This window comes from Bos taurus, chromosome 12 (genome assembly GCF_002263795.3).
Source record: "Bos taurus isolate L1 Dominette 01449 registration number 42190680 breed Hereford chromosome 12, ARS-UCD2.0, whole genome shotgun sequence".
NCBI classification, from domain to species: domain Eukaryota; kingdom Metazoa; phylum Chordata; class Mammalia; order Artiodactyla; family Bovidae; genus Bos; species Bos taurus.
In genome coordinates this window covers 65,786,566-65,808,535 of record NC_037339.1, presented here as the reverse complement: position 1 = coordinate 65,808,535, position 21,970 = coordinate 65,786,566, and the positions used below count along the sequence as shown (strand labels likewise).

The window sequence follows — 21,970 nt, the reverse complement described above, 5'->3', positions numbered from 1 at the left end:
ACATGCCACACAACAACCATGTTGTCGTTGTTCAGTGGCCCAGTCATGTCAGACTCTTCGCAACCTCATGGACTGCAGCACGTCAGGCCTCCCTGTCCCTCACTATCTCCCAGAGTTTGCCCAAGACAACAACCATGGTCACATACAAATTAATACTTCATGATAAATTACTACTTATGAGGTAGTATGTAAAATGTGAAAACACATACATTATTGAGTTTTAAAATAATTCCTTTCATATTTAATGATGCCAATATTTTATCTTTGAATATAAAAAAATAATAATTTAGGGCTTCCCTGCAGATGACACTACCCTTATGGTAGAAAGTGAAGAGGAACTAAAAAGCCTCCTGATGAAAGTGAAAGAGGAGAGTGAAAAAGTTGGCTTAAAGCTCAACATTCAGAAAATGAAGATCATGGCATCTAGTCCCATCAATCCATGGGAAATAGATGAGGAAACAGTGGAAACAGTGTCAGACTTTATTTTTTTGGGCTCCAAAATCACTGTGGATGGTGATTGCAGCCATGAAATTACAAAACGCTTACTCCTTGGAAGGAAAGTTATGACCAACCTAGACAGCATATTCAAAAGCAGAGACATTACTTTGCCAACAAAGGTCCGTCTAGTGAAGGCTATGGTTTTTCCAGTGGTCATGTATGGATGTGAGAGTTGGACTATGAAGAAAGCTGAGCACCGAAGAATTGATGCTTTTGAACTGTGGTGTTGGAGAAGACTCTTGAGAGTCCCTTGGACTGCAAGGAGATCCAACCAGTCCATCCTAAAGGAGATCCGTCCTGGGTGTTCACTGGAAGGACTAATGCTGAGGCTGAAACTCCAATACTTTGGCCACCTGATGAGAAGAGTAGACTCAATGGAAAAGACCCTGATGCTGGGAGGGATTGGGGGCAGGAGGAGAAGGGGATGACAGAGGATGAGATGGCTGGATGGCATCACCGACACGATGCACGAGTTTGGGTGAACTCCAGGAGTTGGTGATGACAGGGAAGCCGGCATGCTGTGATTCACTCTCGCAAAGAGTCGGACACGATTGAGCAACTGAACTGAACTGGTAGCTCAACTGGTAAAAAATCCAATTGCAATGCAGGATACCCTGGTTTGATTCCTGGGTTGGGAAGAACCCCTGGAGAAGGGAACGGCAACCCACTCCAGTATTCTTGCCTGGAGTATCCCCATGGACAGAGGAGCCTGGCAAGCTACAGCCCATGGTGTCACAAAGATTCAGACATGACTGAACAACAGAGCACATAGAAATAATATAAATAAATTGATCATTAAATCATAGCATAATCCAACTTAGATAAAATTTTGTAGGGCCTTAAAATACATTGGATATTTAATAGAGACAAGTCACCCTCCATAAAACTAAATATGTTGACTCAAAAACAGCTATTAATAAAATGACCTATCCAAAGAGCTAGTAAGTGCATCAGGATATATTTCAACAAAATTTGTTAACAAAATTTATAATCAGTAAAAACATACAACGAAATTATTACTTTTACTATGGACTGTAAGGAGATCCAACCGGTCCATTCTAAAGGAGATCAGTCCTGGGTGTTCATTGGAAGGACTGATGTTGAAGCTGAAACTCTATTACTTTGGCCACCTGATGCAAAGAGCTAACTCATTTGAAAAATCCCTGATGCTGGGAAAGATTGAAGGCAGGAGGAGAAGGGGACGACAGAGGATGAGATGGTTAGATGGAATCACTGACTCAATGGACATGGATTTGGGTGGACTTCAGGAGTTGGTGATGGACAGGGAGGCCTGGTGTGCTGCAGTTCATGAGGTTGCAAAGAGTCGGACACAACTGAGCAATTGAACTGAACTATAATTTGTTTTTCACAAAATAAATTTACATATATCCAATTGATCCCTCAATCTTTATCTTTCTACCAGCCTTTTATAAACAAGAAAATATTAACACTTTTTACTGCTAGAAATATTAATTCTAAGACACATATTGATAATATATATTAGCTGACATGATCAAAAATCCATATTCAGATGTGAAGTGCACAAAGCTAACCTGGACAAGGGAAAGTATGGATTTCACTTTTTTATAGCAGGTACATTTTGTATTGCATTATCAATATAATGAAAAAGTTTGTTCATGGAGTAAAAGGTTTTTAAAAGAATTCATAAATATTACATTACAAAGTGATTGTCAACCACATATTAGTGACATCATAAGCTTCCCTTGAAGTTTACTGTCATACAACATTTAGGAAAATGTGATATTAATACAGCCCATTTTTTTTCTTTATTTATTTGCTGCTGCTGCTAAGTCGTGTCTATAAGCAAAATGAGATAACTTGTTTACAGAAAACATATTCTGGATCTTCCAAAAATTCCTGATTAACTTAATAGCCTATTATTACTTCTGAAAATAAACATCTCTAAGATAAATGAGCTCTGTTTCAAAAGTAGTTAATAATTGTTTATCTCTTTCCATAGAATATTAATGTTCTCAACATTTTTAAAAATATAAAATAGGGTCAATTTAAATACTAGGGGGAAAAAAGATTATATACCTTGTCAGCACTTTAAAAAAGGTCACTGTACTTTGTATGAATGTAGGGTTTAGAAAATTCATTGTTCCTAAAACATCTAATGGAAAATAGAATAACTAACCAATTCTAAGTTTAGAGAATAGAATGGTGTCTAACATGGGCAGGAGGGTAGGAGAAATGATACTGGTCAAAGAGCACAAACTTCCAGTTATAAAATGAGTAAGTTCTGGGGATATAATGAACATCATTGTGATTGGTTAACAACACTGTAATATATACTTGAAAGCTACTAAAAACGTAGATCTTACATGCTCTTACTATAAAAAATGACATGATGGAGGTATTACTTCTCCCGTGGTAACTATACTGCAATACATTAGAGTGTCAAACCAATGCACTGTACATGTTAAATTTACACAATGTCAATCATACCTCAATAAAGCTGGGGAAATTTCTAAAATAAAAAGATAAAAGGTTTTTTTTTTAACTAAAAAAAAAAAAGGACTTCTTTTAAATGGACCCTCAGAGACATGTTACGGTTACTATTTATAGGTTCATATAATAAATGTAAGGAACCAGAAGACCCCTAATCTCACCATTTGAGAAGACCTGAGTATCACACAAGGAAGTGGAAGATGCGAGGGCCAAAGAGAAGAAGGGTGGTAACTTCATGGACTGATGGTGGAGGGAGGGCTGAAAAACACTTGCAAATATAGGAATCAGTGTTCAATTTTGAAATTATTTGTGATTTTTAGATTTTTATCTTCTTTAATCACCATCTCATAAAATTTATTTTATACATACAACTTAGGTTTATATATGTACATGTATGTGTGTGTCTATGGAAGTGGTAATTAAGAAAAAATTTTCATACTGAATTAATATGATAGAAAAGAGACACAAAAACAAATGAAAAAAAGCAGGGAAACAAAGTCAGGAAACCGCCTGAAAATCATGAAAATGTGCGGAAAACTTCTGAAGAGTTTGGATTTCCCTAGAACTGGAAAGAAATCTGAATTATTTAAGCTAAACCTTTAAGAAGTGGCATTCCTAGCTGACATCTGTACCTAGGAAAAAATTTTAATATATACAAAAACACTCACAAAATGATACATAGCCTCTAAGTGTGTATACAGGTTCACAAGATAAATTCATACAAGAAAATAAAGAATACACCAAATAAAGAAGTATTTTTGAAAAGATATTCAGATACTCTTGTCATTAGGGAATTGCACATTTTGAAAACAAGATACCATTTCTCATCAAATTTTATTCTAAAATTTGCAAACTAGTACAGCCACTATGGAGAACAGTGTGGAGATTCCTTAAAAAACTGGAAATAGAACTGCCTTATGACCCAGCAATCCCACTACTGGGCATACACACTGAGGAAAACAGAATTGAAAGAGACACGTGTACCCCAATGTTCATCGCAGCACTGTTTATAATAGCCAGGACATGGAAGCAACCTAGATGTCCATCAGCAGACGAATGGATAAGAAAGCTATGGTACATATACACAATGGAGTATTACTCAGCCATTAAAAAGAATACATTTGAATCAGTTCTAATGAGGTGGATGAAACTGGAGCCTATTATACAGAGTGAAGTAAGCCAGAAAGAAAAACACCAATACAGTATACTAACGCATATGTATGGAATTTAGAAAGATGGTAACAATAACCCTGTATATGAGACAGCAAAAAAGACACTGACGTATAGAACAGTCTTTTGGACTCTGTGGGAGAGGGAGAGGGAGAGATGATTTGGGAGAATGGCATTGAAATATGTATAATATCATGTATGAAACGAGTCGCCAGTCCAGGTTCGATACACGATACTGGTTGCTTGGGGCTGGTGCACTGGGATGACCCAGAGGGATGGTATGGGGAGGGAGGAGGGAGGAGGGTTCAGGATGGGGAACACGTGTATGCCTGTGGAGGATTCATTTTGATATATGGCAGAACCAATACATATTGTAAAGTTTAAAAATAAAATAAAATTAAAAAAAAAAGATTAAAAAAAAATAATAAAAATTAAAAAAAAAGAAACTAGAGAATACAAGAAGGTACTTGAGGTACAAAAGTTTGTAAGTTGGTTTATCACTTATTTCTTCTTTGAAATGTAGAATAGTTCAATTTTTTAATCTGGTCCTAAGCACACAGTAAATATGAAAGCATTTTGTAAATTCAAAGTGTTAACACAAAACTGTTAGGATCATTTCATTATGAGAGAAGCTGAGCAAGTAGAAGATTTTATGGGAGTTAATTCTCTTTTACAATATAGTTATTAAACAGAAAATGTCAATGTAAAAATTCCCAGACTGCAAACAAATACAACATTTTTTTTTTTTTTTACAAATACAACTTTTAAGAAAAATATCTTCAGCAACAATCAAAATCAGTTGCTAACACCTCATGGTTTTATTCATTATTTTCTATATCAACATGATCAATATGGCAAATACACATGAAAAGGCCTGACAAAAACGGACAATCAGATTAATTTTGTAGAAATAGCAGAATCAAAAAACTGTATTCTGGGCAGCAGTTTTTGTAACAGCAAAACAATCGAGACCTAAGAGAAAGAGTCATTTTACACTGCTCCTCTTTTTAATTGTGAAAATAAATGTATATTCATTAAAAATAAATGAATAAATAAAATTCTTTTACATGTATAAAAAATATTTTTAGAATTTGATCCAGCAACCCCACTGCTGGGCATACACATTGAGGAAACCAGAAGGGAAAGAGACACGTGTACCCCAATGTTCATCGCAGCACTGTTTATAATAGCCAAGACATGGAAGCAACCTAGATGTCCATCAGCAGATGAATGGATAAGAAAGCTGTGGTACATATACACAATGGAGTATTACTCAGCCATTAAAAAGAATACATTTGAATCAGTTCTAATGAGGTGGATGAAACTGGAGCCTATTATACAGAGTGAAGTAAGCCAGAAGGAAAAACATAAATACAGTATACTAACGCATATGTATGGAATTTAGAAAGATGGTAACAATAACCCGGTGTACGAGACAGCAAAAGAGACACTGATGTATAGAACAGTCTTAGGGACTCTGTGGGAGAGGGAGAGGGTGGGAAGATTTGGGAGAATGGCAATGAAACATGTAAAATATCATGTAGGAAACGAGTTGCCAGTCCAGGTTCGATGCACGATGCTGGATGCTTGGGGCTGGTGCACTGGGACGGCCCAGAGGGATGGTATGGGGAGGGAGGAGGGAGGAGGGTTCAGGATGGGGAACACATGTATACCTGTGGTGGATTCATTTTGATATTTGGCAAAACTAATACAATTATGTAAAGTTTAAAAATAAAATAAAATTAGAAAAAAAAAATTCGGACAATAATTTCTGAATTATTGGAAAGAGTTGGGAAGGATGCAGAATAAAGACAAAGCACACCAACTACCTGTGGGAGTTTAAACTGGTTCAGCTCCTTAGAAGAGTAATTCTATAATATCAGGTCAGGTTGACAAGGTCACAGCCTATAAGCCACAATTTCACTTCTATATATACACTCTAAAGAAACACGTGCCCTTGAAGACATGAACAAGAAGGTTCACTGCAGCACCACCAGTGCAAATATAAGTTGGGAATTATTGAAATGTCCATCACAGGGAGGGTGAATAAAGCCACATATCTACAGATAGTAATTTTATAAATCAATTAATATGTATGAATAAGAAATAGAGGGACAGATAAATCTCAAAAACATAGCTAGTTGTAACCTCCCACACATCCTGGTCTTTACTCAATACACAGTAACCATTTAAGAACTATCTGTTGTGATCCCTTATACAAAAGTAAGATTAAACTAATATGAAGATAACAAAATGATAAAAATGTCAATTCATCTTCCAGGCAATAAATGTACAGTTCTCACATTAAAAAGATTTAATGAATGTGTTTCATATAAAATCAAGAAAGAATTGTTTAGCCTATTATGAGCAGGTTACTGTTGTTTCTAGGTAAGATTATCATAGCAATAGGTTATATGACCATAACCTTCATCAGTTAGAATTAAAAAAACTAAAAGTTAACTTCTTAAAATTAAAAAAAGAATTCTGGCCCAGTAAACCTGATCTTAGTTCTACACTTCAAATTTTTTCCCACAATCGATAATGCTTCACGCAAAGCAAGCCAATGCTTCATGCAATTTCCAGCTGAAAACTAATTTAAGGTCTTGCAACTTTTATCTACAATATATGAAAATTAGTCATTTTCATAATTAATAGAAGCTTGCTCACAGATTCAAAAGAAACAATTTTTAACATTTCAGAGATACAGGACAGTTAGATAAAGACCAATTGCATTGGTAGCTGCTGTGTGAGATAACATACTAAACCATGCACTGCTTCAAAAGAAAAGGAAAAATACAATCACATTCAGAATATGCTATCAACAGAAATATTATAACGTGCTCCTTCTTAGTTTCTTCTGGGGTTTTTCTGGGGGACAGGGAGGGCATGCCACACAGCTTGTGAGATCTTGAACCCTGGCCCTCAGCAGTGAAAATGTAGAGTCCTAACCACTGGATTGCCAAGGAATTCCCTCCTTCCTAGTTTATAAAATCAGTAAACAGACGTTGGCAGATCAGAAGTCCGAATGAGCCAATAAAAGCAAGAAGAGACTGAAAATCTGGGCAAGGTACAATCCAATCCCCTGGCAGTGCTGGCACATAGTAGGTGCTCAAGAGGGATCTTAAATGCATGAAGGGAAGGGAAGGATGAAGGGGGAGAAGAAGAGATGAAATCTTTCATTTTATTTCAGAACCATTTTCCTGCTAAGCATCATTCATTCATTCATTTATTCATATATTGATGCAGTTCATTTAATTACATTACCTGAGTCCCTGCTCTAGGTTCCAGAAAAAGAGAAAAGCCAACATATTTCCTCAACACTGCCAGCCCAAGGCCACCTGTTCTCTTACCCTTGGGATGTTGATCAGATAATTCTCAGTGTTAGAAATAGCATCTTTCCTATATCCTTGTACACAATGTTCTTCCAAGGAATAATTTTAAATAGTATCACCTCTGCAAAGCATAGTAGAAGTGAATATAATAAGAATAATGTACTTCAGGCTTACTACTGTAACATTTATACAAATGTACTCATCTCATATATTAAGATAGTCAAATATTCACTATATCCTGTGCCTTTGACTGTATATATATGGATACATACATATATTTTACACTAGTTTTACAATGGCCATACACTAGCTATACATCTCACAGTAGCTAATACCTGTTAGTGTAAAAGGGGAAAATACATGAATTATATTCACATTCTCATTCTTAAGTTACTTGCTTTTTAAACAAAGATATTTAATTTTGACATATTCCAATATTTCATTGAAAATAGGAATGTAATTTTAATAAAAGTCCTAAATCTAACATCTCAACCCAAGAGGACAAGCTTATCAATCTTTCAAGTACTTTTAATCAAGAAATGAAAATATACTTAGCCCAGAGAACGAAATCTACAAAAATGTTAACTCTTTCTTATTTATCACATAGTCTTTTGTGATAATGCACACTTTTTAAATGCTATATATAAAACTAGAAACTTCCAGAGTAAAGATTTAGTGTACACCATAAATTTTAGAAATATGTGAGCTTTTTGAAGATGAGAGGAATAGGAAAAGCTCTATCTCCAAGGGAAAGTTAAAACTTTTTAAACTTATCTTCCCAATGTTTCAACAAAACATAAGCTTCCAACAGTGTTCTTCCAAATATGCCTTCATTGTATTTTTGAAAAATTATGCTGAAATTTTTATATTGTTTTAAATTAAAAAAAAAACTAAGCCTTTTTCTCTTATTTGAGCTGTGATTTAAAACCTGACAAATTTGAAAGCTGATAGGAGTTGCTTTTCTACAGTAAATGACATATTCTCTGTCAAGTTCTTTTATTTCTTCATGAGTCACACCATACTTTAGCATATAAATAAATAAAACATTTATGAAAATATTTCCAAAATATTTTTAAAGCAGGCAATCCCACACTCATAAAACAGCTGAAGGGAAACAAATTCGTGCACATTATTTCAGGCTGCCCTGCTTTATTCATGAACATTATTAAGCCCCGGAAAATAAAGAACAGTTATTGTCTGCACTGTGACGGAGCCAGCAATCTCTTTGCAAACAGGACCACTAATTTATGAACAGCAACAGATACAAGGAAACCCACTTGTTCCTTTCATCTTGTAAAACGCCACAGGCTACGTGAATAAGGACCTTTAGCATATAGTGAAGCCCCAGGTCATAATTATGGACCCTTCCAAAAACATATTTTTGTTTGCCTGCTTTAAAGGAAACCTATAACAAATACCATTAGATTCCTTAAATGAAAAAAGAAGTGTTATCCCAGTAAGGATTCCAACCCACTGATAATATATTCCACCCCACTGGTAATATATGAACTTCCAGTGCTGAATTCCAGAAGTGAGTGTGGACTATACACTGGAATAATCTTACATCTTCTGAGATCAGTGGCTGGCAGTTTCCTCACTTCTGAGCAACGCCAATCTCCCAGCCTTTATCTCACTGTCATGTGGGGCTCACTACATCCATGGACACAAGTGATTATCCCGATTGATGATATACAAAGGCTTGTTTCAAAAACACGCAATCAAGATAATAAAAAATAAATTTTAAATTAAAATGTTTTCTGAAAACTGGGGAAAAAAAAAAATGCTTCCGTGGAACCCCAAGAGATCCATGAGAGAAGGGACCATACTACACTCCAATCCAAAGTCTTTTATAACATACATAACGGCTAAAAAAAAAAAAAGGGTAATATTATTGAAGTAGGAAATATACATGAAATGTTTAAAAAATTAAACGATCAAAACGTAGCACATCTACTTACATGATTTAAGAAGTAAATTGAGAGTAATTTGCTCTCAAGTCAAGTAAGTTTCCCAACAAAATGTACTGGCTTGTTTCTTCTTAAGAAAAAAAAAGGGGGGGGCTGATTTGTTTGCAGATATTTTCATTACACAGAAACTAGACAGAGGGCATTTTACTTATTGATAAAGTGTCTTGTTTGGTTCTAATATAGCAAATGTGATCTCTCAAAATGCTTATTTAGGTTTTTTTTATGGAACTAAGCCTATAGCTACTTATTCTATTCATTAAATTAAAAGCAGGTATTCTTCCTGTAAGAGAATTTGTTCCAGTAAAGTTAGTCTTTAGGCAAAATTCTTCTAAATCTGCCTTGCCTTCTCATGATTCTTAAATAAAACTGACGTGTCACAAAGGGAGAACATGAAAATTTATTACAACAAATCATATTTAAGAAAGACCCATTCTTTTTCACTTTTATAATTGATATTTTAAAAAACAGCAAAACTCACCCTAGTAAAAATACAGGTATAATTTACTAAACAGAAAAAATTTTTAAGTTGTACATAATATTACCAGACACTCCAGTAGAGACAATCTTATGTCATTATACTACTGATAAAAGTGAAAGTATTAGTCACCCATTCACGTCCAACTCTGTCCACCAGGCTCCTCTGTCCATGGAATTATCCAGGCAAGAATACTGGAGTACGGTGTATTCCCTTCCCCAGGGGCTCTTCCCGACCCAGGGCTTGAACCCAGGTCTCCTGCATTGCAGGCAGATTCTTTACCATCTGAGCCACCCAGGACACTTTCACACCAAAAGTTTTCAGCAACCCAAACCCATGTTAAAAGTCTAAATACTCCAGGTTTTGTATTTTTCTCAATCTTTTGAATTCAATGCACTCTATCTTCATCAATTTATCCAACAATATGTGAAAAGTTTGTTAGAGTATATTTGAAGACAGAAGAAAATGTTCAGCTACCATTCACTGAGTCCCTACATGTTAATACCTGCTGGCACTTTCTTTCACCTGTATGGTTAACACTGTTATCCAAAAAAGTAGGTTTGATTTATCATGGTCTTCTTTGACCATATCTTCTAACTTGGAATGATTTAGTTTTGACGTTAAATGATAGATTATAATGAGCTTCAAGAAATCATAATGAAGCTTCACTGTTCAAAAATCTTTAATGACTCTCTCAAACTCAAATTGATGTTTTAAGTCTTCTTCCACGTGAGTCCGACTTAACTCTTTTCAAGCGTATGGTCCACAATTCTCATCCACAGCTCCCCTACTCTGGTAACGCTGATCTATTCACTGAGCCTTTTATCTCTAAAATGTGTTTTCCATATCATACACACTATCATTTTCATAAGAAAAAATCATTACATCACTTTCAGTGGATGGTTAATATCTTCTAGTTCAGCTAATTCAAGTCACAAACCTTTGCTTAAAATGCATATCAATATATTTTCCTCCAACAATTTCTCATGAACAAATTCCATAATAGAAATGAGGCTTTTTTCTAAGACATATAAAAATATTACTAGATTAAAACATCTTAAAATCTGACATTTCAATGTTTCTATTTTTAAAAAATCATCAATTCATCAGGAATTACATTTTAACTCAACTTAAATTTTGTCATGATTTATTATATTCACTTTATTTGATAAGTAGAGTTTTAAAAATTAATTGGCTTTGTGATTTAGTTCTGTATGTAAACAAAGCACAAACTATTTAAACAGATTGACATTAATACTCTTATAAAAAAGGAATACCAACAGAAGTTATATTTTGTGTTGAACAAAAGCAATAAATTTGTTTGAGAGCAGTGTAATCTAAATATTTTCATTCTAGTCATATACAGAATAGCTAATGCTTTATAAAACAAAAAATAAACTATTTTATTATAGTAAAAAGTAATTTTACAGACAAGATGATTAAAACAATAAAAAGATCATATATTTGCCAATGTGTGTTATAATTTTATAACCCATTAATTTTATTTCTCAGCACATTGTTTGAATTAAGGTTGCATTCTGATCGTAGATGATTCTTAAACATCAAACTAATATTTCCTATTTTACTATTTCTCACACTTGTCTACACTTTGACATATCACAATGATGTTCCTAGAAAAGCCACATGAGGAGGTAGAGGAAAAGTTAGGAAAATATTTCTCAAAATTATATTTTTGAAAATGAATCTATAATTACTCAGTTAAAAGCAATGGGATTTTGTTTTATAGACTATTTTCATAAAATCTCATATGTATGTCTGTTCATACTGAAGTAAACCATGGGTCAGAATACTGGGGGATCTGGCGGAAACCCCAGAAAGGCATATATTTCACTGACAAAACAGACTCCCTACTCCAACTCAATTTATAAGCCTGATGATGACCTCAGAGACAAGCCATGAAAGTTAGTGGTGGTCTAGTTGCTATCAAGGTTAGAATAAAACTAAAATTTCATTTTATACCAGTATAATACACAAAGACAAAGAAGTACACCTAGATAAATTTACCAGGATAATAACAACAGGTAAATTACATAGCAAGATTTGTCCTCAGTTTCAGAAATCAAGATATATTTACCTTGAAAGGCAGCTGCATTTCGAGATATCAAAAACTTCAATGTAGAGCTGGATGTCTGAAGTACCTGCTGCATATCCTGGCGAGCCACGACTTGGTATCTCTCCTCCATCTTCCTGGTGCAACATGAAGGTTTTTTGGCTGTGCAAACCTGAAGATCAGGCCCTGCAATACACAGAATATTTTTCAGAACAATTACTTATTCATTTAGCAACATTACATGTTATGTATCAACCGTTAATGATCAGCACTGCATGTAACAGGTTCATGTTCTGGATACCTTCCAGCAAAATGACACCAGTGGGGTGACACCAACCTAAGGATACACTGGATCCCACAGCAAGCTGTGTCAGGAACTGGCTCTAACACCAGCAGGCAAAAACACAAACATGTGGAGGCTAAAAGATACACTGCTAAACAACCAATGGATCACTAGAAAAATCAAAGAAGAAATAATTTTTTCAAAAACCTAGAGATAAATGAAAATGAAAACGCGACAATCTAAAAATCTACAGGATGCAGCAGAAGAAATTCTAAGAGGAAGTTTATAGCAATACAAACTTACCTCATGAAATAAACAAACAAAAAAGAACCTCAAAAGAATAACCTAAACTTACACTTAAAGGAACTAGAAAAATAAGAACAACAACAAAACAATGTTAGAAGAAGGAAAGAAATCATAAAGATCAGAGAAGAAATAGATGAAACAGAGAATTTGGGGGGAAAAAAAACAGAAAAGATCAATTAAACTAAAAGCTGATTCTTTGAAACAAAATTGATAATCCAGATGCCAGACTCACCCAGGGGAAAAGTAAGAGGGCCGAAATCAACAAAACTAGAAATGAAACAGAAGTTACAATTGACACCACAGACATATAAAGGGTCTTAAGAGATTACCACAAAGAATTATAGCTCAGTATCATGGAAAAAGCAAGAGAGTTCCAGAAAAACATCTATTTCTGCTTGATTGACTATGCCAAAGCCTTTGACTGTGTGGATCACAATAAACTGTGGAAAATTCTTCAAGAGATGGGAATACCAGACTACCTGACCTGCCTTTTGAGAAACCTATATGCAGGTCAGGAAGCAACAGTTAGAACTGGACATGGAACAACAGACTGGTTCCAAATAGGAAAAGGAGTACGTCAAGGCTGTATATTGTCACCCTGCTTATTGAACTTATATGCAGAGTACATCATGAGAAACGCTGGGCTGGAAGAAGCACAAGCTGGAATCAAGATTGCCAGGAGAAATATCAATCACCTCAGATATGCAGATGACACCACCCTTATGGCAAAAAGTGAAGAGGAACTCAAAAGCCTCTTGATGAAAGTGAAAGTGGAGAGTGAAAAAGTTGGCTTAAAGCTCAACATTCAGAAAACAAAGATCATGGCATCTGGCCCCATCACTTCATGGCAAATAGATGGGGAAACAGTGTCAGGCTTTATTTTTGGGGGCTCTGAAATCACTGCATATGGTGACTGCAGCCATGAAATTAAAAGACGCTTACTCCTTGGAAGGAAAGTTATGACCAATCTAGATAACATATTCAAAAGCAGAGACATTACTTTGCCAACAAAGTCCATCTAGTCAAGGCTGTTTTTCCAGTGCTCATGTATGGATATGAGAGTTGGACTGTGAAGAAAGCTGAGAGTTGAAGAATTGATGCTTTTGAACTGTGGTGTTGGAGAAGGCTCTTGAGAGTCCCTTGGACTGCAAGGAGATCCAACCAGTCCATCCTAAAGGAGATCAGTTCTAGGTGTTCATTGGAAGGACTGATACTAAAGCTGAAACTCCAATACTTTGGCCACCTCATGCGAAGAGTTTACTCATTGGAAAAGACTCTGATGCTGGGAGGGATTGGGGGCAGGATGAGAAGGGGATCACAGAGGATGAGATGGTTGGATGGCATTACCAACTCGATGGACATTAGTTTGAGTGAACTCCGGGAGTTGGTGATGGACACGGATGCCTGGTGTGCTGTGATTCATGGGGTCGCAAAGAGTCAGACATGACTGAGCAACTGAATTGAACTACCTAAAAGAAGTGGACATGGGACTTCCCCAGTGGTCCAGTGGTTAAGACTCTGTGCTTCCAATGTAGGAGTGCAGGTTCAATTACTGGTTGGAGAACTAAGATCCCATATGCCTTATGACCAAAAATAAAAATAAATAAATAAAAGAAGTGGACAAATTTCTATAAATACACAATCTTCTAAGACTGGACCAGAAAGAAACAGAAAATATTAGCAGACTAACTACCAGTAATGAAATTGAATCAGTAATTAAAAAAACAAAACCAACAACAACAAACAAAAGTCCAAGACAAGATGGCTTCACAGGTGAACTCTACCAAACATTTAGAGGAGAATTAACAACTATCCTTCTCAAACTATTCCAAAATATTACAGAAGAAGGAAGTTTCAGAGCTCATTCTACAAACCAAGCATCACATTGATATCAAAATCAGACAAAAATATCACAAAAAGAAAATTATAGGCCAAAATCATTGATGAAAATAGAAAATCCTCAACAAAATATTAGCAAACCAAATTTTCAACACTGTATTTAAAAACTCATGATGCATGGATAGTTCAATATCCTCAACCAATCAGTCAGTGTGATACCCCACACTAACAAATTGAAGAATAAAAACTGTGTGATCATACCAATAGATACAGAAAAAGCTTCTGACAAAATTCAACATTCATTTATGATTTAAAAACAAATCTAGAAAGTGGGCAGAGAGGGAACACACTTCAACATAATAAAAGCCATATATGACAGACCCACAGCTAACATAAGATTCAATGGTGAAAACCTGAAATCATTTCCTCTAAGATCTGGTACAAGAAAAGAATACCCTCTTACCACTTTTATTCAACACAGTTTTTTAAGTCTAGCCACTGCACTCAAGCAAGAAAAAGAAACAAAAGGAATCCAAATTGGAAAGGAAGAAGTAAAACTATCACTTTGCCAATGACATGATTCTACACATATAAGATCCTCAAGACATCATCAAAAACTACTAGAGCTCATCAACAAATTAAGTATACAAAATTAAAATACAGAAATCTGTTGCCTTTCTATATACTAACAATGAACTATCAGGAAGATAAATTTGGCAATCTCATTTACAGTTAGATCTGAAAGAATAAAATATCTAGGAATAAACCTACTTAAAGAGATAAAAGAGCTGTACTCAGAAAACTGTAAGACTAATGAAAGAAACTGAAGACAACATAATATACAGAAAGATACACCATGTTCATGGATTAGGAGAATTAATATTGTTAAAATGATCATACTTCCTGAGGCTATCTACAGATTTAATGCAATCCCTATAAAAATACCAAGAGCATTTTTCACAGAACTAGAACAAATTATTTTAAAATTTTCATGGAAATATAAAAGTCCCCAAATGCCATATGAAGTTCTTAGAGTCACCAAAATCATAGAGATGGAAAGTAGAATGGTAGTTGGCTAGGGCAGGGCAGAGGAAGGAGATTGCGGAGTTAATGTTTAATGGGGATAGAATTCCAATTTTGCAAGATACAAGTAATACTGGAGGGATATGGTAACAATGGTTATACAACATAAATGTATTTAGTACTGCCAAACTAGGCACTATAAAATGGTTAAGATGGTACATTTTATATTTTACCACAACAGAAAAAAATCAGAAACAATTTTTGATTATTTATATCAAAAATATGATATATGATTAACAACTCTTATCCTGGATAGAAAACCAAGGCACGCATATTTATCCATAGCAGGCAAGCTAGAGAATACAGAACAGTACAAGGTATGCATAAAAAGGAATGAATTTGAGTCAGTTCCAGTGAGGGAGAGGAACCTAGAATCTGTTATACAGAAATGAAGTAAGTCAGGAAGAAAAAAAAAAATATCATATATTAACACATATATATATGGGGTTCTCTGATGGCTCAGATGGTAAAGAATCTGCCTGCAATGCAGGAGACTTGGGTTCGATCCCTGGGTCAGGAAGATCCCCTGGAGAAGGAAATGGTAACCCACTCCAGTTTTCTTGCTGGAGAATCTATGGACAAAGGAGCCTAGTGGGCCGCAGTCCACGGGGTCACAAAGAGTTGGACACGACTGAATGACTAACATACACATGGCTGATTCACGTTGTTGTGTGGCAGAAACCAACACAACATTGTAAAGCAGTTATCCCCCAACCAAAAACGAGTAGGAGGCTTGGCAAAGTGCCTGAAGAAGACAAACCTGAGGGTCTGAAAAGGTGGGCCTTGAGCCATCCCAAGGCTACCCAGGTTTTATGTAAAGCTCGGGACATTGTATTTATATGGCCTAACCCAATAGAGTTATTCCCTTATTTGGGAGTAGGAGGAAGAATTATGGCCTTTGATCTCTGAGTTGCACAGCTCCTACCTTGGCTCTTCATTGACCAACTGTAGATTAGTAAATACAAAATACGTGAATGTACATGAACACACACACACACACACATCAGCCTCTTTTCAAACTCCACATTTTCCACACAGATTCAGCCTCAGGTTTTAGCCTGTGTAAGACAAATAAACAGGAGCCTGTTTAAGGATTTCACAAAGGCTAAGATGCATAAAATGTGTCACAGTAGGTAACATTTTGGCAATTGTCTTTTATTTACGATGCATAAAAGTTATACAAAAGCAAATTCCACTTCAAACAGTAAAATTGATTGAAAGAAAACAAAGCTATCTTCTCAGCTTTCTTTCTAAATGCAAAGATAGAGGGATTAAAAATTTAGAGAAAAACAATTTTAGAGACTGGGGAAGACAACCAATGAATAAACATTAAAGGATATAAACATATTTGGTATGGGAAAGACTGCTACAGGATAAAAATAATGACAATAGTACAAAAACAACAATAATAATAATAGATCATTGCAAATCTCTCTCCAGAATTTAAATACCTAACATCACTTTGCAAGGTCACATTTCTAACCGTGGCTGAAAAAGGCCCCAGGTTGGACCATGTCTTCTTTCCCTCCAGCTCCAGGTGCATCTCAAGCAACATTGGCTGTGGTTCTCTTCCCTTCACACACTGCCTTATTTAATTTCCTTATATTCACCAAGTACACACTGGCCACAGTGCCATCCTCCACGCTCTTCCCTCTGTCTTGGACAGTCTTGCGGTCAACACACACCTTCCCCTACTTCATTCCCATCTAGTTTTCTTTAGATCATAACTCAGTCTTCCCATGGGAACTTTGCTTAACCCCACAGACAGCTCCAATACTTATACTATGCCTTAGCGTTCACTCATTGTGGCTGTAATGTTATATTCCTAAATGTGATTACTAATTAATTCGTTCCCTCATCTGTACTACTAAGCTCTAAGTGGAGGGATTTTTATTCTTCATCATATGCCACTTATCCAGCTCAGAGCCTTGTACATCATAAACACTCAATTTTAATTCATTAAACCAACAGTCAAGGATCCACTATGCATATGCATTATCTCATTTAAGCCTCACATGGACCCTATGACTTAGGTACCATCACTACCACATTTTACTTGTGAGGAAACAGACGTAAAGAGGCTTTGACCACTGCCCAATGGCACATACCTACATAATACAAAAAAGTGGAGCTGGTGTTCCGAAACAGGCAGAGTGATTCCCGAGCTGTCATATTGACCACTAGTTCACTGACAGGAAAGCCAGAGTCCTCAATCTATAAATGGCTTGTATACAGACACACCTGACCATTTTCAATTTCTCTTTCTAAAGAAGTCATCTGTTTGGAAAACTTTAAGAAAATAAAGTTCAGGTTAGAATCATCCAGGGAGTTTTATTGAAAAATAAAAATTAGCTGAAGTATAAAATTATAGAGCTGCCATTTGCCTTTGTGCCCAATTTTACATGGTAGAAAGTAGACTTAGAAAAATGCTACAAATTACCCTGGTTTCTAAACATAAGGTGGGAGAGCAACCATCTTGTCTCGGCACACTGAATACGTATGGTTAGCAATTTAGACAACTTAGAGCAAACACATTCCTCAAGCTGATGAGGATCTGCATTGATTAAACCAGACTTTAATTCAGAATCGTGGAAGTTGGTAATGCCAACATCAAACTAAACTCCAAGTCAAATCAAGACTATAATTCAAAGACCTAGTTATGTCTAATTGGCATGATATTTTTATCAGTAGTAACTTAAGGTCTCAATGAGGGGGAAAGAGTCCACAGGAAACTAGCTGCCTTGCCTTCTGTGTCAGTTCAAAAGATAAGCAAGATGAACTGATGTGGCAGTGAGCAGTGGCATGAAGCGAGATCTTAGTTCCCTGCCCAGGAATTGAACCTAGGCAACCTAGATGAAAACAAGGAATCCTAGCCCCCGGAGCAGCAAGGGCTAGAAGCTATTTTTCCCTGAATCTTTGCCCCCAGTGAAAAATGCATCTATCAACAGAGGCTAGAACTGTAAACACAGGTACAAAGTTCATTATTATAGACATAACACAACAACGAGTGGGAGAGCACACAGAGAAGCAGTTTGTTAAGACAGAGAAGCAAGGCAGAGGTGCATACCTGCAGAGAAAGGGCGCAGGCGTCCCTGCCAGTGAGGAGGAATGTGGCGAAGAGGCAGTTAAGCCGTTTATAGAAGTCAGTTCTTCCGGGTCTGTGTTTACCTTTAGCCAATAATTTGGTTTCTTTTACTACACCTGACCTACCCTGGGACCCTCCCCTGGGTGCACATGCATCCCTCAGCCAAGATGGATTTCAAAGTGAAGGCTTCTGGGAGCAAAATTCATTATGCCTTGGTGTTATTCTCTGACTTTTGACCCCCAAGGAGACTTTCTGCACATATGTAGTGTCTCCCTTGTTCCAAAAGGGGCTGGTGGGAGGCAGTGAAGATCCCTTAATCCTTTACTCACACAGCGTTCTGCCCCTCTTTGTCCTCCATTGACTATTACCTTGACTACTGCTGTAACTATTACTTTAAGGTGTTTGTGGAGTATGCTCAGTCACTTCAGTCACGTCCAACTCTCTGTGACCCCATGGACTGCAGCCCACCAGGCTCCTCTGTCCATGGGATTCTCCAGGCAAGAATACTGGAGTGTGTTGCCACACCACTCTGACCCAGGGATTGAGCCTGCGTCTCCTGCTTTGCAGGTGGATTCTTTACCCACCAAGCTACCTGGGACAAGAGACACAGCCTGGCTACTAACCCTGTTTCTGTTATTTCCATTTCAAAGGGAAAACAGGAGGCTGAGTGTAAATGCCTTAACTGAAGCCCACCTACCTCATGTCTCTAGAAATACAAACAGGAGGCTAGTACTAAATATCCAGCCTGAAGCTCACTTCTTCCTGCCCCATGAAATGCAAACAAGAGGCCAGTTGTAACGGTCTAACTTGGAGCCCATATATCTCCTATCTCAGAATTATACATCCTCAGGGAAAGGACCACATCTTAATTCTATCCACAGTATAAACATAGAGATCACAGAGGATGAGATGGTTGGATGGCATCACCGACTCGATGGACATGAGTTTGAGCAAGCTCCGGGAGTTGGTGATGGACAGGGAAGCCTGGCGTGCTGCAGTCCATGGGGTCACAAAGAGTCACACATGACTGAGCGAATGAACTGAACTGATAAGCACAAAGGACAAAAGATGCTTGTTGATAAAACACCCAGAATACAGTTCTCCCCTTGTAAATAGAACCAGAATCGTAAGAAAGCAAAGCTAGATAAAACCCAAAAAGATCCCACATGGTAACAAGACACATTTTTAAAATATGTCAAAGCCTGACTTCAAGGAACAGGGAATCACTGACGTTGCTTATGAAACAAGAAGAGTGCACAACCCATGGTCAGGAGCAGCAGCTGTGTTTCTGATCTGTAAAACCACACTCTGCAAGAATTAAAGTGCTGAGAACAAAATGAAATTAAAAATAAAACAGCAGCCTCCCTACTGAAGCGGCCCTCAACCAGAATTGTGGGGGCTTTTCTGGATTTCTTACCCAGAGGCAGCAGTACTAGTTAGTACATTTTCCTTTCTGTTCCGCAGCTTAAGCAGCTGTTACAATCATCTACCTGCTCGTGCACAGTTTTTAATATGTTAAAATGGGATCATTGGGAGGCATTCTGGAAAGATGGTGGCAGTAGCAGCATCATTTCACAATATCCCAGTCCCCACACAGACCAGATAGGACAACTTGAAATTAAATCCAAAAAATAAAACAAAACTGGGTGATGGACTATCCCTACAAACTTCAAAATATATAGGTAATAGGGGGAAAACCAGCAACAGCCAACAGAGCTTCACAGTATCAGAGTCAGGGCAGGAGGGAGAAAAATGAAGCAGGGGGTAATGTCTGGAGAATCTGATGACAGATGAAGCCCAAAGAGCCAAGAGGAATTCACAGAAAAGCACAGTGAACCGATCTGCAAACAGCAGCTAAAACTGGGAAAGTTTTGCCCTCTCCATTACTGGATATGCACAAAGGAGCCAAGATGAAAAGGAACGAATTAGCAGGAGCAATCCAGACCCCTATGAATGCTCCAGATTCAGTAGGTGCCTTTCCAAGGAAGAACCCCACACAGAAGAGAAATGTCTGGAAGAGGAATTAAAATTCAACAGTAGAAGAATTTAAGAGACACAGACAGAGAATGCCTAGACCAAAGTGGGAAGGGAAACAAATCCAGGAAATTTCAGAAAACAAGCAGCCATACTTTCAAACACTACACAAAAACCAACACAAGAGAAGCTCTGGAAAGCCACGAAAACCGTTCTGAAGTCTACCTCAACCTAAATTTTCAAGGAAAAAAACTAACTTCACATGAAATGAATATCAAAACATACTGAGGTCAAATCTCACACAGAGTTATTATAATATAAAAGGAAATAAAGAACAGAATAACATCCCCACAGACAAAGAAAACATGCCAGAAAGACATGCCCTCCCACAAAAAGAAATTAAAAAATCAGCCAAGTTATTTCAAAACAAGCTAAAAGATGACACAAAGCATAAAAGAACACCACAAATCAGAATTTAAAAAATTCAGATGTGAGGTGACAGTACTCAAGAACGAATTAAAGATGAAAGAAAAAATTCCAAAGAAAAGAATAAACTAGAAGGAACACAGGAGCCAATCATACAAAGGTAGTACCTAGGAGAAACAAAAGGTGGAAAATAAGGGATTGTGAAAAATCAGAAAGAATGAAAGGGTTTAAAAGATCTATGGCTGATTCATGTTGATGTCTGGTAGAAACCAACACAATGCTGTAAAGCAATTATCCTTCAATTAAAAATAAATTAAAAGAAGAGTGACAAAAAATATTGTTTATAATGTAAGTGCACTGAAGGAAAAAACAGGACAAATACTAAAACCTGCATTTTATGCTATGCTGAAACTGCTGTGAGAATGAAATGGGATATAAAAAATAAGCAATTATGGAATATTCAAAATCTATTCTCTAATTCTATACTGTATCCTTGAAAATCAGGATGTTTTTAGTGAAGATGAAAATAGATACAGACATAGTAAAGAGGAGCTTAAGTAAAACTTTGCAATCTTGACTTAAACTATCATTATGAAAGCATCAAGAAATTTACCTTTAAAATACATATTCCCGAGTTTCACTGAAAAGGCCTAGGAACAATGACAAGCCATGTGGCAAAGGGTCCCTCTTGTGCCCAGATTATAATCTTGAAACACCACACCTCTGAAGAAGTCAGTGCTTTTTGAAGAAATGCCTCCTCTGGGTCCGGGGCAGGAAACAGATAAGATGACAGATGAGCTAAAGCATCTTGTCCACCAGATAGCAAAGAAGCCATCAAATAACTGCCAGGATCATATCAAGAAGGACTCGGGAATCGTATTATTCTGCCAGGGCTGCCAGAGCAGAAAACCACAGACAGGTGGCCTCCGTAACAGAAATGTATTTTCTCACAGTTCTGGAGGCTGGAAGTCCAAGACCAAGGTGCTAGC

At 36.7% G+C, this 21,970-nt stretch overlaps 1 protein-coding gene across 6 annotated transcripts in view; it reads right to left on the bottom strand.

The window, feature by feature from the left end:
• The window catches only part of GPC5 (glypican 5), a 1,584,132-nt gene that overhangs the window by 1,530,599 nt on the left and 31,563 nt on the right, over positions 1–21,970 (bottom strand). For all 6 annotated transcript variants that reach the window (XM_015473874.3, NM_001102070.1, XM_024999871.2 and 3 more), the window contains 1 exon segment: positions 12,010–12,171. In XM_015473874.3, the coding sequence (XP_015329360.1) occupies positions 12,010–12,171 (162 nt within the window).